The sequence below is a fragment of the Natrix helvetica genome, assembly GCF_964273705.1.
Source record: "Natrix helvetica genome assembly, chromosome: 2".
Lineage (NCBI taxonomy): Eukaryota > Metazoa > Chordata > Lepidosauria > Squamata > Natricidae > Natrix > Natrix helvetica.
Window position 1 is genome coordinate 21,967,194 of NC_138552.1, and position 17,975 is coordinate 21,985,168.

Consider the following 17,975-nt stretch of genomic DNA (forward strand, 5'->3'; position numbering starts at 1 on the left):
TCCACACTTTACTCTTATGTATAAGAGTTCACTTTCATTCTGTCCTTACCACTTGATGAAAGAGTTTGGTTATCCAACACATACATTAGCTCATATTTTCCGCCAATGGTTCCTCTCTGTGAATAATGAGTTCCATATGTTTCCAGAAATTTAAAATACTCTCCCTTCTCATAGGTACTTGGCAAAACCTTTAGCTCTTCCAGGAAAGTCTCACTCAAGCGCAAATCACGTTTTCGCATTTGGAAAGTTCCCAGTTGTATATTAGATTTGACATGCAAGTAAACGGGATTCTATAAGGAGAAAATAGTAATATAGAAGTTATAGAGGTAGAGAATGAGATTGTGGCACTCTTTTACATTGTCCTCTGATTATTGCATATTTATTTATATATGGACCATTCAGGAATTTATAGACAATAGCAATAGAACTTAGTCATATATCACTCCACAGTGCTTTACAGCACTCTCTGAGCAATTTAGAAATGTCAGCTTATTGCCCCGAACAATCTGAGTCCTCCTTTTACCAGCCTTGGAAGGATGGAAGGCTAAATCAATCTTGAGCCCATCAGGATCGAACTCCAGAATGTGGGTAGAGTTAGCCTGCAATATTGCATCCTAGCTGCTCAGCCACCACAGCTCGCAGACAGTTCTTTCCCCTAACAGACAACATGATATGCTTGTGCAAAAATGGGAGTTGGAGTTCTTGTAAAATCAGATTTAGGTACACCAAGCATTGCCTGTTTTTTAAATTTAATGTAGTTTAATAGACTGTTTCAGCAAAGGGTTCTCGGCATGCTCTCTTTTCTACACCACTCTATGCCTGGTGTTTAAGGCAGTTATTTTGCAGCCAAGTCACAAATAAATTACGAGTCACTAAAAGTAGGTGGAAAAATATGGAAATTTTATAGAAATCACAATCCTGATTTTTTAAAACTTTCATTCATTTCAGGTGACCATTGTAATGGTTCTCCTCCACCCATGACAGTAATAGTCTATGCTTGCTGTCCAGTTCTGATGCCCATGACCATTTTTGATGGATGCTGGGTCCTGAACAGAGCAGGCTTTTGTCCAGACGAAACACCCAGTTTTACCATGGAGTGGTCTAGGAAAGCTTACCGAATTATGTATTGTTATTCTTAATTGTCGTAGTACAATTAAGAGGAACTGTTGTTCTTCTTGAAGAAGCCCACACTACTTTATAAAATAAAACTTGGAATTAGCTAATGTTAATTAAGGGAGTTAATGTAGAGTTAATGTTCAGGTGGTTTGGTCATTAGACACAACTGTTATTCTGAAAATGCCTAACTGAACAAGTACCGTATTTTTCAGAGTATAAGATGCAACTATTGCTAAGTTAAAGAATTTTCACCATAAATCCCAAGAGTTTGCTGGCATTCATGAGCACATGCTGCTAATCCTTTGCCTGTTTGTGCTATTTAGTAACTTCCATAGTCCTTGCATTGTAAATTTTAAATAAATCCTCTTTGGTCTTCTTTAGTTGTTGGATCTTTGGGTTGGCTTAAGATGCTTTGGAAGGATTTTGCTTCTGTGTGGGCAACTGTAATATCTTGCAGTTGAAGTAACTTGCTGCGGTTTGAGATAACTTTAATATGTAGATAAGCAAAAACCAAATATAATTGACAGGAACAATCTAAGATAATATTACATGGCCAAACTAAGCCAAGTAAGTCCATCAGAAATAGGCATACAAACTAGAGACAAACCTGGTTGAGACATCAGTTACACAAGGTATCACAAATTGCCACACATGAAAAAGACAGCAAACACGCTCTTTTAAATCAAAGCATTAAATATATTACTTCACTTACAAGTATAAAAGCAAGTTTGTCAAATACAAGTTCCCAACAGGAACCATTTCCTCCTCTCCTTCACTTAAGACACAGTATCGGGGGAGGAGCCAACGTCATGACGATATGGATGTGCAGTCTCGATGCTCTGAGACCACAGCCGATACTTTTGCCACTGGGTGGTCCAATCGGACCTAAACCGTCCTGCAGAGATGGTGAACAGGAAGAATACGTCTTGCTGATCTCAGGGACATCGCAAAGTCCCTGATTGATCCAAGAGAAGTTCTTCAAGCCGGTGACAAAAAATCCAGCCATTAGGCTGATGAAGTCGGGGCTGCTCCAAAACAGAAGAATACGGAAAGAGAAAGTGTTTTCAGCTATTGAGGAATTTTTACCGTTTTAAAAGAGGCTGCCTATTAAGAACTTAAAGTTAATTTTAATTTGAGAACAGAAGAAATAAGTGGCAGAATTAAGCTTTGAATGGTTTTGGACAGTGGGTTATCTTACTTTTTAAATACTATGTTCATGGGTGGAATTTATGCAAGCCTTTTAAAATGAATGGATTAAGTTTTCTTCTTCTATTTTTTTCTTTTATTATTATTCTTTGTAACCTATGGACTGAAATTCTACTTCTTCATTACTGTGGGTGTTTTTTCCCTTTTCTTCTCTAACTCATTCAAGAATTTGACTTTTTTAAAACTTGGAATATAAAAAAGATACAAAAGGAAACAAAGAAAATTGTAACAACAGAGGGAAAGAAAAACACTGCTACTCGGAGGCTGGAGGTTTGTGTATTGGAAACAAAACACTCTTACTTTCCTCACTGATTATTCTGGCTTGGCACTTCAAGGTCTCACTGTTTGTTTATAGAGAGTGATAAGAAAGCATACAGATGTTCCTTTGAAGTATAACTTTAACCAGAGAAAAGTGAAAATAAGACCTTATTGTGAATTTATGCTTAATCTTGTAAAAACCTTCCAAGCCAGAGCAGCAGTGTTTGTCAGCTGGAGATAATGGCACAATTACAACAGCAGAAAGAAACTTTAAGCCTGCAAAAGATATTGTTAGAAATTCAGAAATTATCAAACACATTTGAGAGGATGGAGAAGAAGCTGGAAAACCTAGAGCATCTAACAGTAAAATATGATGAAGAAGTTGGAAACGTTTATGAAGTGGAAAAAGTGGAGGTTAGAGTCCTAAAAATCGAAGAGGAAAATGAATATAAAGAAATTAAAATTGCTGATATTTATGGTGATTGGTTTGTCCTTAAAATGGAAAGAGTAGAATACTGAAAGAGGAATTAAATGGAGGGGAAATCTACCCCAGATGGCAAGATACAGAAGAAGAAAAAACAAAAGAATTTATGGATTTAAAGAGAGAAATTTTATTAGCAATATCATTGATAGCACTACCGACAATCAAAGATAAGCTGATTAAGGAAACAGAAGAGGGGCATAGAAATTACATTAGAGACTTAATAAGCAATGAGTTGCTAAGAAGAGTCCATACAAATTTGATTAAGGAGATGATTAGAGGACTGATACCACAAATGGCAGAAGACATGAGACTGTTTTGCTACTGGAAAGATACAGGTTTATAGATGGAAGTGTATAATTTAAAACTAATTAAACTTAATGAAATTTAGTGACAATAGATATAGTCAAATAAATAATTGATAATGATAATGTATACATATGTATTGTTATGATAAGTAATAATTGGATCTGAATATTGAATGGTAACCATGAAAGGAAGATTGGAAATATTTTTGGTTATATATACAGGCTAATAAAAAAGAAGTAAGTTAAATTTAGTTAAATTTTGATTATTAGGGGGAAAATTTTTATGATACAGGATATAGTCAAATAAAGGAGGGATAATGATAACAACACACACACACACACACACACACACACACGTATGTATGTATGTATGTATGTATGTATGTATGTGTACAACATAAGGAAACTGGATATAAATTGTAAACAGTGATTTGGAAAGGAGGATTAGAAATTTTTGTTACTAAATGTTATGGATGTTTAGCTAGAATAGGCCATAAGGATTCACTGTTCTTGGAGGATTTTAGAAATAGCAAATGAAATGCCAGTATGTGGTTATGTTTTAAATGTTGGTATATTTTATGATGAAGGACGTTTAAACAATTATAGTCAAATGAAAATGGAGGTATGATGATGGTAATATGTATAAATATCTGAGTTAAAATACTTGAGTTAATATTAATTATGGTTGATGACTGTGGAAGAGATGCACGAAAGTCTTTTGTAACCAACTGATACACTTTCTACAGTATGTAAAGGAGGAGGATTCTTTGCGTTGTGTTTGTTTTGAAAATTAAAAATAAAATTTTTTTTTTAAAAAAAAGATGCATTTTGTTTCCTCAAAAAAGAGACTGAAAATCTGGGTGCATCTTATACACTTGAATACAGCGTTTTTTTGCCTCCTGAAACCCTGCCTCTTTCACCAAAATGGCTGTGCCTAGCCTTTAGAAGGCTTAGAGAGTGCTCCTGGGGACTGGGGAGGGCAGAAAAGAGTGAAAAACAGGCCATTTTTTGCTCAATTTTGCCCCCCTCCCTGCCGCCACAGGATCACTCTATAAGCCTCCTACAGGCTATGTATGCCCTTTTTTGGACAAAAAACGGACCTGTTTTTGCGAAAAATAGGCCGCTTTATTGCTCATTTTTTGGGGGGGGGCACCCCTAGGAGCACTCTACAAGCCTCCTAAAGGCAATTCATGCCCTTTTTTGAAAAAAATATGGGCAAGTTTTTGCGAAAAATGGGCCATTTTGGGGAGGTCTGCAGAGTGCATTTTTTTTATTTGCCTCTTCAAAAATTGGTGCGTCTTATACTCCAGTGCATCTTATGCTCTGAAAAATACAGTATTTTGAAATCATTATTACTTCCCCTACGAGAGAAAGCTACCACTGAGATGGAATATGATTCTTTAGTATGATGTGAGTCAGCAAATGAAAAGAGAAAAGGGGAGAAGCTCAGTTCTTCTCAATTCCTTGAAGTGTGGGTGGATGAGCTGAACTGGCTGCTAACCAATAATGATAGACAGCATTCCCATCAGTCTAGCCTTGTGTATGCTGCTGGAGACTGGAGACCAGAGACTAGAGACCGGAGCTCTAGGGGACAGTTGATGGAGGACTTGCTGCCCGTGTAACCCAACAATGGAGATTGAGAGTAGACAAAAAGAGGGGAAGAATGAACAGAAACATTGAAAACAACAATGACTGTTGTTAGAAGGGCATGGCCATAGAGAAAACCTGGGGAGTAAAGTTGATGTGAATATGCAGATCAGTTGTCAAAAACAAAGAAGAAAAGTCAACAGGTGGCTTCCTTGGAGGAAGAGAAATCCCAGAGAAATGGCATCTTCACCCAAAATAGGAAGGAGGGAGACAGTTGGCTATGGACAGAGGGTAAGGCCCCAGTCTGTGGGGAGGAACTGGAGGAGATGCAAATGAGTCTTGGCTGAGGAGATCCAAGGAAAGGGGGTGAGTGATGCCAAGCAAACACATTAATAAATCCTAAACATTTTTTTCTTTAACTCACTTTTAATAACCCTAGAAGGAGGAAGAAGGAGATAAAGTGAAAGGGGAGGAAGTTAAGTATTTATGAGGAGTTTGTGATTATTTATGAGTTAGAAGGAAGTAGTCTCTGGGAGGGAGATTTCTTCTTAAGAAGAAACCTGACACTGGATAGCAGCCAAAATCTTGTTGTAAATACCTGTTGTAAATATTCCACCCCAAAACGTATCAGTATGTGGGTTGGGTTAGGGTTTCTGGTTCTTTGGTATCATCCTGTGCATCTTACTCAAGGAAAATAGGCAGAGAACTGTCAGTTTTGTGCCTCTGTATTCACACAGCATCTTTATTTTAGCTATCAAGATAATCCATTGTGGGGATTTGCACAGTACATTAACCCATAAACTAATAAATGGATTCTCATCTCATCCTAAGACACTGAAAACCTAAACAAGGTTAATAATATTTGGTATTACAATAACCCAATTCAGCATGAATGCAGCCAATGGCCCAGTATTCCTTAGGGCATGTAAATGACCATTCCTCTGGAATAATGTATATTTACCTATGATTTTTTTTTTTTTTAAATGCTTACCGTTCCTTTGGCTTTTTCTAAGAATGCACTCATGTTGGATGATTTGCCAACATTGAAGCCTTCCCCAATAGTAGCTGTCACATTGGACTCAGTCGGTTTCAGTTTAACAGAGAAGTTCACATCAAACGACTGTGATTTTGTTTTGAATATTGCTTTCATTGTTGATACTTGGTCGCTGTAGAATTCACTTGTAAAGCGTTTGTCTCCTCTTGTCTTGAAAGGAAGAAAATATACCATTAAATGGCTGAGTAACAGACAGGTAATGATAAAAAACATAATCTGTGATGGCATCCTTTGTTACCCCAAGGTGTGCTCTCTATAGTTTTATCAGCATTTAACAAAATATTTATAACTCATACCTTTCACCCTTATAGAGGTTACAGCTGATAGGAATTTTTGAATGTTGTAATCCCAATGCTATGGCCAACACTGTGATAGGATACTGTCTGAATTAGTAAAGATGGATAGGGAAACCTTACTATTATCTGAATTTTCTGCCCAAAACCAGAAAGCACTGCATTTTGGTTTTGCCAGGTTTGTTTTGCTGCAAGAAAAGCACTTGATTGATTCTGGATAATCTTAAAAGGCTAAGTAGGTTTAGAATTGAGGACTATCTGGATGGGACATTAGAATTTTCTATAAACTAAACAATGGCATTTTAAAAACATCCTAAGGTAATGGCAAAATATTTATATAAAGTTGCCAAGAAAATTATATGGACACACCCTTGACATTATAGAAGTTGAGGCTGAGGCAAAGTGGATTTTGCCTTTTGATGCAAACCAAAACTCTACACAAAGAAGCTTACATCATAACTGAGGACAGCCACATTCCATGGCTTGCGGTAATACGTGGCTGTGTTCCCATCACGGACTCTGTCACAAATGCCATTGTAGAACTCATTTTGAAATGCAGTTTGAGCCGGTGTCATTCCCAACACATTCACACTGGAAGAAAGGGAGGGAGGGAGGGAGGAAAGGGATATTAATCATCAACCTTCTCATTGTACTATTAAATGTCATATACTTTAAGAAATATAAAGCCAATACAACAAAGACAAATCAGATATATACATCTCTGTGGCATGACTAAACACCGAAGGGGCACGGAACGCTGTTACCTTCCCACCAAAGTAGTCCCTAGTTTTCTACTTGCATTTTTACATGCTTTCAAACTACTAGGTTGGCAAAAGTTGGGACAAGTAACGGGAGCTCACTCTGTTACGCGGCGCTAGGAATTCGAACCACCAAACTGTTGACCTTTCTGAACTCAGCATCATAGCCACTGAGCCGTGTTTTTTTTGTCCTAACATTTCCCCCCAAGTTCATTTTTATCAAATGTGTGTCAATCTATTAGTTGCACACACACACACAAAAAAAAACCCAGTTGAACTGGTTTGTCACCCATGGATGATGGCCTTAAGAGTCACTAGAGTTACTAATATGAGAGTCATCCTAGACATAATAGAATATTATGAAGCGCATCCAGAAAAAAAAACGGTGCTGGTTTTCCTTGATGCACAGAAAGCATTCGACAACGTAATTTGGAAATTTATAATAACACTATTAGACAGGATGAAATTCGGAGGAAAATTTACAAAAATGATAGAAAAACTTTATAACAGTCAGACAGTCAAAGTTCTGATGAATGGAGAACTAACAGAGAAGATTGAAATAAAAAAGGGAATCAGACAGGGATGCCCCCTCTCTCCTTTGCTGTTTATATTAACCCTGGAAATTCTATTAAATGAAATTAGGAAGGACCAGGGAATAAAAGGTTTGAGACTCAAAAACGAAGAATATAAGGCCCAAGCCTATGCCAATGACTTAGTATTTGTTCTAGAGGATCCATTAGAATCCAGTCTGAAATTAATTAAAAAATTAGAAGAATATGGCGAAGTGGCAGGATTAAAAATCAATAAAGGTAAAACAAAAATTATAACCAAGAATATGACAAAAAAGCAAGAAGAGGAACTGGAATTAGCAACTAGAATGCAAATAACTAAGAAAGTGAAATACTTGGGGATCTGGGTGTCTGAAGAAATGCAAAGCTATCTTGATCAAATAGAACGTTTCGAAAAATATGCTAGGGACGCGAGAATGTGTTTTGAGGAGATAAAGCGAAGTAGGAGGAGCTCCCCCACTCCCAAAATGTCTGAGGACGCCATCTTGTCTTCAAAACAACAGCCTAAGACACACCCCACAGAGTTCATTGGTCAATTAGAACAAAGAGATATGTACACGTCACCGAGGTCACGTGATCCCTTTGAGCCCATTGAACTTCCGGCCATGTATAGAGGGCTGCAGCCAAGAAGTGAAGCTGCACTGCCATCTGCTGGCGGAGAAAAATTATTAGAGCAAAAGATGATGCAGTTTCATCAAAGCTCTAGAGATTTACCTATGAGTCCTTTAGAAGCCAAAACTTTGCCTCCAAATGTTAAGTCTTCAACACCTGGTGGTGCCGAATCCTCCCTAGATGGAAAAAGGCAAAGTCAAGGCGAATTCGAGGAAGCCAATTTGATGTTGCCACGCAAAGGCCAATGATGCAACCCCAGCATCCCCTGGTTCAACAACCAGCTTTGCAACCTGCGCAACAAATTGTTCCGATCCACATTCCTCAGCAGGTATTCACAGTCACCCCCTTGACTGGTGAGTCCAAATTAAAGGAGTCAGGAGAGAATTATAAAGCCTGGGTCAGTGAAATTGCGCTCTTGCTTCGAAGAGAAGGCACACATTCCATGGTTTTTAATCCTCCTCCTCAACCCTGGACACCTGCAATGAGAGACCTCGAAAACAGAGCAATCATGACTTTGCTCATGTCAATGGAAATTGAGATCCAAGGTATCTTTCCACCTGATGCAACTGCCCAAGAAATTTGGGCTATTTTGGAAGATTGCTACAGGCCCGTTTCAATTGAATCTTCATGTTTGCTCATGTCTGAGTTCCATGGTTCGAAGTTGAAACCTGGTGAACGAATTGGTGGACATTTGACCAAACTGAAAAGAATGAGAAGTGAATTGAGACAAAATGGCCATGTAATCGATGATATCCAAATGATTAGCATCATCATTAACTCATTGAATTATGAATGGAAAGATGCTGTTGCAAAGATTAACTACGTGCCTATTGCTCAACGCACAGTTAACCACGTTTGCAGACTTTTAGTGGAAGACGAAGCTATCAGGTTAGCTACATGTCACGATGTTAAAGAATTCACAAATACTTTCAAAAACATTTAATTAGAAGAGTGTTATTGCAAAACTGGCTCAAAATAAAAAAAAATCCATTATGTGAAAATCCCAAATTGGCTATCACCGACAGAAAGGACGATCCATCCACATTTTATAGAGATGAGTAAAATGCTAAGATACAGAGACATAATTGACAGACAGGGAAATTTAAAAACTTTTGAAGAATTGGCAGAACAAAACATGAAAGTTGCCTGGCTAACCTACTTGCAAATCAAAACTAAACACAATAATGATACTAAAATATATGACATTGAAACACAAATTGGATAAAATAATTCACAGCTAAGATAGAAAGATGATAGGGAGAATATATAAATTTCTCATGAAGCATAAAATGGAAGAGGAAATCATAAAAGAACAAATGATAAAATGGGCACAGAACTTTTGCTATAATATTGAATTGGATAAATTGGAAAAATTTGGGGGAACAAACTTAAAAATGACACTATCAGTTGCATACAAGGAAAGGCAGTACAAAATGTTTTACAGATGGCACCTGGCACCAACAAGGTTAGCTAAAAACTCAACAAATACCTCCCCAAAATGCTGGAAATGTGAATCAATACATGGAACATACTACCACTCTGGTGGACCTGTGAGGAGGCTAAATTTTTTTGGAAAAGTATCAAAAAGTGGCTAGAGGTAATAACAGGTGTTAAAATAGAATGGAAACCTGAAGTTTTTTTTTAATTAGGAATAATGACTGCGAAATATAAAAAAGAAATTCAGTATTTAATATTACACATAATTACGGCTGCGTGGATTGCCTTTGCCCAGAAATGGAAAAACAAATTAATTCCAAGCAAAGATGAAATAATAAGAAAGGTTATGGACTGTGCTGAAATGGACAAATTATCAAAAGAAATCCAGGGAAAAGAAGAAACAGAATACTACCAGATATGGGATAAATGTAGTATAGGTGGATGGAGGAAAGAAAGAAGGATCAATGAAGGAAGACAACAAAGCCCAAAGATAGTAGTTAAGGAGAATTAAAACACATATATGTGCCCAAGTGGTTTAAATTTACTAGAGGTAATTAGCCAATATAGCAGACAGATGAGTAAGATAAGAGGGTTAAGAATGGTGAAATGCAAATGAAATATAATAGAAGGGGAAACAATATAAGGTGAGTGATATCGATTAGCAATTGCTATTAGAAAGAACAGGAAGCTCCTGTTCGTATTGTATTGTGTAAATGTGGTGTACGTCTAAGATTTGTGTGTGTGTATTTTACATGTTTGTAAATAAAATTTATTTTTTTTTAAAAAAAAAGAGTTACTAGCCCCAAGTCATCCATGCAGCATGCATGCCTAAAATGGGTCTAGAACTCACTCCTAGTTTCTAGCCTGGTAACCTAACCCCTGAATTGAGACAAAGAGTATTATGTTTCCTTAAATATTAGCATACATTGCTTGATAGACTTTAGCAATTATTTAACTCAGTTTTGAGCATCCCTGACTACTCAATATTTCTAGGTAGCTTACAAATAATAGAATAGAGAAGACGACTTACAAAAGAATCCTTAGCTGACCAGCGAAGACCAGTCAAAAGCCAAAGTTATAAGGATTATACAATGACCTTTTTCCATAACCTGGCAAGTTTTTAATGATTTTCAGACTGTCATTACGATGGGACCTGTCCTAAAGTCTGTGTTTGTGTGTGTGGCGGGGGAGATATCATTCCAGAGAGTAAGTGCCTCAAGAGTAAGTGCCACTGGTCGCCACGATGTAAAAAAGATGTGGAGACTCTAGAAAGAGTGCAGAGAAGAGCAACAAAGATGATTAGGGGACTGGAGACTAAAACATATGAAGAACGGTTGCAGGAACTGGGTATGTCTAGTTTAATAGAAAGAAGGACTAGGGGAGACATGATAGCAGTGTTCCAATATCTCAGGGGTTGCCTCAAAGAAGAGGGAGTCAAACTATTTTCCAAGGCACCTGAGGGTAGAAAAAGAAGCAATGGGTGGAAACTAATCAAGGAGAGAAGCAACTTAGAACTGAGGAGAAATTTCCTGACAGTTAGAACAATTAATCAGTGGAACAGCTTGCCTCCAGAAGTTGTGAATGCCCCAACACTGGAAGTCTTTAAGAAGATGTTGGATAGCTATTTGTCTGAAACGGTATAGGGTTTCCTGCCTAGGCAGGGGGTTGGACTAGAAGACCTCCAAGGTCCCTTCCTACTCTACTATTGTATTGTATTGTATTGTATTGTATTGTATTGTATTGTATTGTATTAATAAGGAAAGTATAGTGCCTGAAACCTATAAGATCACATCATTTCAAGGATTCTAATCCAAATTATCATATGGGTTTACATGTTTATCCATTAATGGGCTACATTGGGTTAATCTGAAGTCCCTTTCTAAAGCAGATCAAGACAATCTGGAAAAAAAGGTTTTCATTGAACTAGAAAAGAGTGGATGAATCCGATCCATTTCTGTTAAGATCTGGGTTGGATTGATTTGTTCTAAGCTGGCATGCTGGCAGCAGTACAAAACAGAAGAAATAAAACTGGCTTTGCGAACAGCCGTAAGATGCCAAGGTTAGCAGATAGAACATTCTAATCATTGACAGGCAGATCTGATCTTTCCAATGTAGAAGCAGCTAAAAATAATGAAGAACTTATTACATGTGGGATCAGAAAGCAAAATGGTAATTCATTAACTGCAAGGGGTTGATAAAAGGTCAATGGCACTACACACCAGCTGATTTTTATTATATGTTTAATTTTTTTTAAAAAAAATGTTCACAACATAGAAATGACTTATGATGCTTAGTCAGGGGTTGGCTTCAAAAGTTTCAGCAATGTGTTCTCTGCCTGGTTGCTGGGTGGGCGTGGCCATGGTGGGTGTGACCTAGTCAGCATCACGATGGGTGGGGTGGGTGTTTTTGCCTTCCCCAGGCTCCAGAGGCTTTCCTTGAGTCTCTGCGAGGGCGAAAACCTCCTCTTCTGGGCTCTGGAGGCCCTCTGCAGGCCCTCTGAGGCCGAACTTCTGGAAGGCCCATTTACCCCCCTCCCCAAGCCTCTGCATTGACCCCGCACTTATCTTGCATCCAAAACGGGTCATGTGGGGACTCCTGGGAGGGGAGGGGTGGAGTGGAGTAGGCATGGCCAGCCAGTGGTAGGATTTAGAGGTTCTCCAAACTGGCCATAATGTTAGGTACGGGTTCTCCCGAACCAGGGCAAACCTGTAACAGCCCACCTCTGTCCTTAGCAGAAAGTACATGACAGGCCAGAGCAAAAGCAAGTAAATCAAATAACTTTTAAAGTGTGTTTGTTTGTGTGTGTGTGTGTGTGTGCGATCCTGGTGGAACGACGAAAGGTGTTCACAACTTTGGCCTTATTGAAAGCCATTTTGAGGATTCCAGCCTTATCAGGTAGTATCTGTAATTTGTATTCTCCTGGCGAACATTTTCTAGAACTCACCCTTGTCCAGCTGTTCTTCCAAGTTCTGATACATCAATGTCACGATCCCCACAGGGAGGGCGCTTGGTTTCATCACAATTATCTTCATCAGAAAAGTCACCACAGTCATTTTCTGTGTTACATACCAGCCTATTCTTTAGACAATATCCTTCGTGTAGAACAAAGAATGAAACATGTATAATTATATGTAATTGGATATGTAGAATACTTCCACAAGTCAACACTGCCTTCCCCGGTTGTGTATTGGACTTCAACTCAGGGGTGGGCTTCAAAAAGTTTAGCAAGGAGTTCTCTGCCTGCTGGGTGGGCGTGGCCTTATTGGGCATGGCCTGCACAACCATCTGTATCACGGTGAGGGGGAAGGGCATTTTTGCTCTCCCTGGGCTCTGGAGGCTTTTCTTGAACCTCCTGGAGGGCGAAAACGGCCTCCCCAGGCTCCGGATGCACTCTGGAGGGAAGAAATGGGCCTGAACAACTGGTAGACCCATTCTTTGAACTCTCTAAGTCTCCATGTGCGCCCTGCAGTTACTTGCATCCAAAACGGACCATGTGGGGATTCCTGGGAGGTGAGGGGCAGCATGGGTGGGACCAACCAGAGGTGGAATTTGGGGGTTCTCTGAACTGCAGAATCTTAGCTAGAGATTCTCCCAAATGCCTGCGAACCCCCAGCAGACCACCCCTGGTTCAACTCCCCAAAATTGCAGCCCAAATAAAACAAACTACCATTAATATGAGAATGACTGACTGCTTTAGTGTTGATTTGCCTTGGGGGGGGGGGATACTATAATACTTTTGAATGATATGGTGCATTTCAGTGCAAATGTAGCTACACCTATATGTAATGTAAAATATTTTTAAAAGGATTTCTTTGGTGAAAAGCAACAATCATCATAGTATAATAATGCAGTGGAAATAATACATATTGGTGATTAAAGTATACTGAAACTGAGAAAGATCTTCAGCTTTTTAAACAGGAAACATCATAAAACTTTGATACTTAACATTTCCTGAACATGACAGGGTGGTTTTCCCATCAATTATATAAAAAAAGCATGCATAAAGAAAATACTATTGTAAAAATAACGTTAGCAAACAGAATATTCAACGTCATACTGCCCAATGCAGGCTGAGAAAAAATGTGGAATGGGAGAAAGCTGCTTTTTTTGTGGCTTAAAAGCAAGCAAGAACACATCTGTAATTTTCTGCATCTGGAGGCTTTCCTTGCAAAGAAGCCCACTCTCGTAGAGTTTTAAACCATCATGGTATGGCTCTGAATCTTCATCTTGTCATCAAGATGCCACTATAATCAGTGATAGCAGTAGAGAAATGATGTCAGAATCTCCATACCTACCAGAGGTGGGTTCCTACCGGTTCGGACTGGTTCAGCCGAATAGGTAGTAACTTGGTAGCCTGGATTGCTGGAACCGGCAGTGACCCAGGCCTGCCATGTCCCTGAACTGGTTCTCTCGGTGGCGCAGTAGGTGCCGCCATCTTGTTTTTGGCTTCTGCGCATGTGCAGAAGCATTTTTATAGTACTGTGCAGGAGCATGTAGCGCGTATAAAGTGTGCGCATGAGCGTGGCACATCCCTGAGCGAACTGGCAATAACAGCAACCAGAAACCATCCCCGATACCTACCGTTTTCACATTCAAACTCTTGATCCTTACATTGACCTATCTCATCCGGGCATGGAGTTCTTGGCACACAGGACTCTCTGTCGCTCAGAGCCACAGTGCATGGCTTTCCTCCAAACTGTCCAAACTTCACAATACTCCTTGAGCGGTACTTTGTGGAAGACATTAAAAATGAAATTAAAACAGGCTCAGAATCAGTCAGCTGTGGAGGAGATGAACAGCTGGGGAAAACGAGGCTGGTCTCCCTCTGCCTTTTAATTCATGATTGACATTGACGCTTCATCATCCTTGCCACTTTATAAATTTTAAATTTGATATACTTTTTATGTTTTCATATTTCATTTGTGCACCACCCAAAATCCCTCCGCAGGGGAGATGGACTGTTTCCAAAAGATGATAAATAAATAAAATAAATATACAAGGGGAAAGAAATGGAAAAGTATTTTATTACCCCAAGATAGAAAGGATGGGAAATTCAGGGTACAAGACTGGTTAGAGTTCAATACTGCAGGCTATTTCTGCTGACTGCTTGCTGCCTGCAATATGGCAGTTCAAATCTGACCAGGCTCAAGGTTGACTCAGCTTTCCATCCTTTCAAGGTCAGTAAAATGAGGATCCAGATTGTTGGGGGCAATATGCTGACTTTGTAAACCGCTTAGAGAGGGCTGTAAAAGCACTGTGAAGCGGCATATAAGTCTAAGTGCTATTGCTATTGCTATTAGGAGGACAGACTATCACTCAATCACTGGATGATCATCTGCAACTATGTTTCTCAACCCCAGCAAATTTTAAGATGTGTGGATTTCCAATTCTGAAAGTTGAAGTCCATATATCTTAAAGTTGCTGCTGTTGAGAAAGCCAGAGTACAGCTACTGAAAATGTCCCAAAGGTGCTTTTTCAAGAGGCAACTGGACTTTCTGATTTATCTTTGAAGACCTTTTGCTTCTCATCCAGGAAACTTCTTCAGCTCTTGAAGACCTGAAGAAGCTTCTTGGATGAGAAGCGAAACCTCTTCAAAGAAAAACCAGAAAGTCCAGTTGCCTCTTGGAAAAGCACCTTTGGGACAACCGTAACCTGGATGACTGAGAATCTTCATAGCTGGCAAAAATGTATACATCTACACTGTGAAAAGGATTTAAATGGGTAATCTCTTACCATCCATTCAAATTTAACATTATAATTAGTGGACAACCAGTGATTCCAAACAAGAAAACCTTTTTTCTTTTACTATTTGAAACTAATGTCCACCAAGTAGCTTTGAAGCCCTTTTAATACAAGATAAATTATGGAAAAAACTACTTACTCTTTCTTCTGAGCATGGACTACATGGCCCCCAATCACTCCAGGGGGTCAGAAAGCAGTCAATGGGCTCTGGAGCATTAGGTTCTCGGGTCACCCTTAGAATAAAATAGTCTTAAAGTAAATTGAAATGTTTCTGATTTAACGCTGTTTATATGTACAATGTTTGTATCTACATATTGAAAGGGAACGATATGATTTTGTTTGCCTGGTCATTTAGTTGCATGCCCCCTCATTGTGATCTCTTGATACATAACCTTGTATGAGAATACTTGATTTCAAGATTCTACAGAAGCTGCATTTTGGAATGTTTAACAGAATAGGTTTAACAGATTAACAGAGTTGGAAGGTACCTTATAGGTCATCTAGTCCAACCCCCCACTCAAGCAGGAGACTCTACACCATTTCTGACAAATGGCACTCCAATCTCTTCTTGAAAGTCTCAAGTAATTAAGCTCCCACAACTTCCAAAGGCAAATTACAGTATTCCATTGGTTGATTGTTCTCATTGTCAGAAAGTTCCTCCTTATTTCTAGGTTGAATCTCTCCTTGGTCACTTTCCATCCATTATTCCTTGTCTGGCCTTCAGGTGCTTTGGAAAATAGCTTGACCCCCTCCTGTGTGTGGCAGCCCCTCAAATATTGGAACACTGCTATCTTGTCTCCCCTGGTCCTTCTCTTCACTAGACTAGCCATGCCCAGTTCCTATAACTGTTCTTCAAATGTTTTAGTCTCAGGTCCCCTAATCATCCTGATTGCTCTTCTCTGCACTTTTTCTAGAGTCTCAACATCTTTCTTATAGTGTGAAAAAATGGGTTGACTCCTGCAAATGATTTGCAGTTTCTAAGTACAATTCTTATTTAAAAAACAGAATTCAAACAAGAAAGATATTACCTAATGTGATACAGAACAAAGAAGCTTTTTAAAATAATTTGATGGGTTTGTACATTCATATTTTTAAAGAATTCTCAGATACTTTCTCTGTACCACTGATGTAGGAACAATACGTGGGGACCCAAGGTAAGAGGCAAACAGTTGCCTTTGTGTTTACTGTCAACACACCATATAAAGAGGCAGTATTTAGCTCATTCTTCTTCCATGCTATTCCTATATTGGCTATTTATCCTTGAAATAAATCTTGAGGCGAGGTTGAGGTTGACCTCATCCATCAACGTTTTAGAACGTCAACACTTAACAGCAAAGTTGTTGAGCATAAGATATCGTGTTCCAGTTTGTACATTTGCTAAGTTTAAATTGCTTTCACTCAAGTTAGAGAGATGTAACTCCTTCCTTCCTTTCTTCCTTCCCTCCCTCCTCTCTTCCTTTCATTTTTTTTTTTTTGTAAGAATAAAAATTGTGGACAAATACAAATTACATTTGTGATCTGCAATTTGGAAAAGAACAGACAGATTATATAAAGTAGAGTCAGAATTTGATTAAATTATATTTCTATGAATATTTCTAATGGAAAAAATATTTGATTTTTGGTTTGAAATTCCAGTATCCACAAACTGGGTTCAGAGGTACATAAATTTTAACAATCTGTTACTAATTTAAAAAATGCTAATTTAACAATTTGATTATTTTATGCATGGAAATAATTTCTATTGCATTCAATAGGATTATTCAGACACATCTGGAAAATGGCAGGAAGCAGGTAGTTCTCTTACCTTCTGTCTTCCAGAAATTAAAAATAGAGTACCGGGAAATTTGGAGAAGATCATACACAAATGCTACCAAAATGTAATTTCTATCCCATAAAATGAACTCACCTTGTTTTCCCTGCAGAGGCAAAACCATTTGCTCCTAAAATGCAGAGAACTCCTATAAGAAGCAAAGAAATAGACATGGTGGTAGGTCTACTAAAAAGTAAATCAGACCCAGATTCAAGTCTTTTATTCTGTTCATCTTTGTTAAATATTAAAAGGACAATAAACAAAACGTGAAGGCAAATGAAGGTCAATGCTCATGCTGACTACCGAGAAGTCCCCTGGGCCTGTACTCAGTTTGGCAAGTCTATTTGTACAAATAGAGGCGAAGGGCAGATGGGAAACCCTGAGCTTTTGAACTCAAATTCAGTAAGCCATGAGCACTGATACATCATTGTTTCCACTACAGAATAAAGTATGGTAGAAATGGGGTTGGTAAATGACATTTTTGCACCAGAAACAGTATTGTTCAATATTTAGGAACTGATGGAACAGGGGTGGGCTTCAAAAATTTTAGAGGTTCTCTGCCTGGTTGCTGGGTGGGTGTGGCCATGGTGGGTGTGGCCTAGTCAGCCTCCTGCACCACGGTGTGTGGGGGGGGGCTTTTTGCCCTCCCCTGGCTCCAAAGCTTTTGTCGAGCCTCCGGGAGGACAAAAACAGCCTCCCCAAGCTCCGGAGGCCCTCTGGAGGCTGGAAACAGGCCTGTTTCCG

General features: G+C 38.8%; 1 protein-coding gene across 2 annotated transcripts in view; it reads right to left on the reverse strand.

The window, feature by feature from the left end:
* Window positions 1-17,448, reverse strand: part of LOC309385546 (complement component C9-like) — a 28,736-nt gene extending 11,288 nt beyond the window's left edge. For both annotated transcript variants that reach the window (XM_081940090.1, XM_081940089.1), the window contains exons 1-7: window positions 17,328-17,448; window positions 15,561-15,654; window positions 14,261-14,408; window positions 12,624-12,771; window positions 6,756-6,894; window positions 5,948-6,160; window positions 50-290 (exon numbers count right to left, since the gene is read on the reverse strand). In XM_081940090.1, coding sequence (XP_081796216.1) covers window positions 50-290; window positions 5,948-6,160; window positions 6,756-6,894; window positions 12,624-12,771; window positions 14,261-14,408; window positions 15,561-15,654; window positions 17,328-17,404 — 1,060 coding nt within the window. In that variant the 5' untranslated portion in view covers window positions 17,405-17,448. The remainder of the gene's footprint in view (window positions 1-49; window positions 291-5,947; window positions 6,161-6,755; window positions 6,895-12,623; window positions 12,772-14,260; window positions 14,409-15,560; window positions 15,655-17,327) is intronic.
* Window positions 17,449-17,975: the final 527 nt, after the last annotated feature.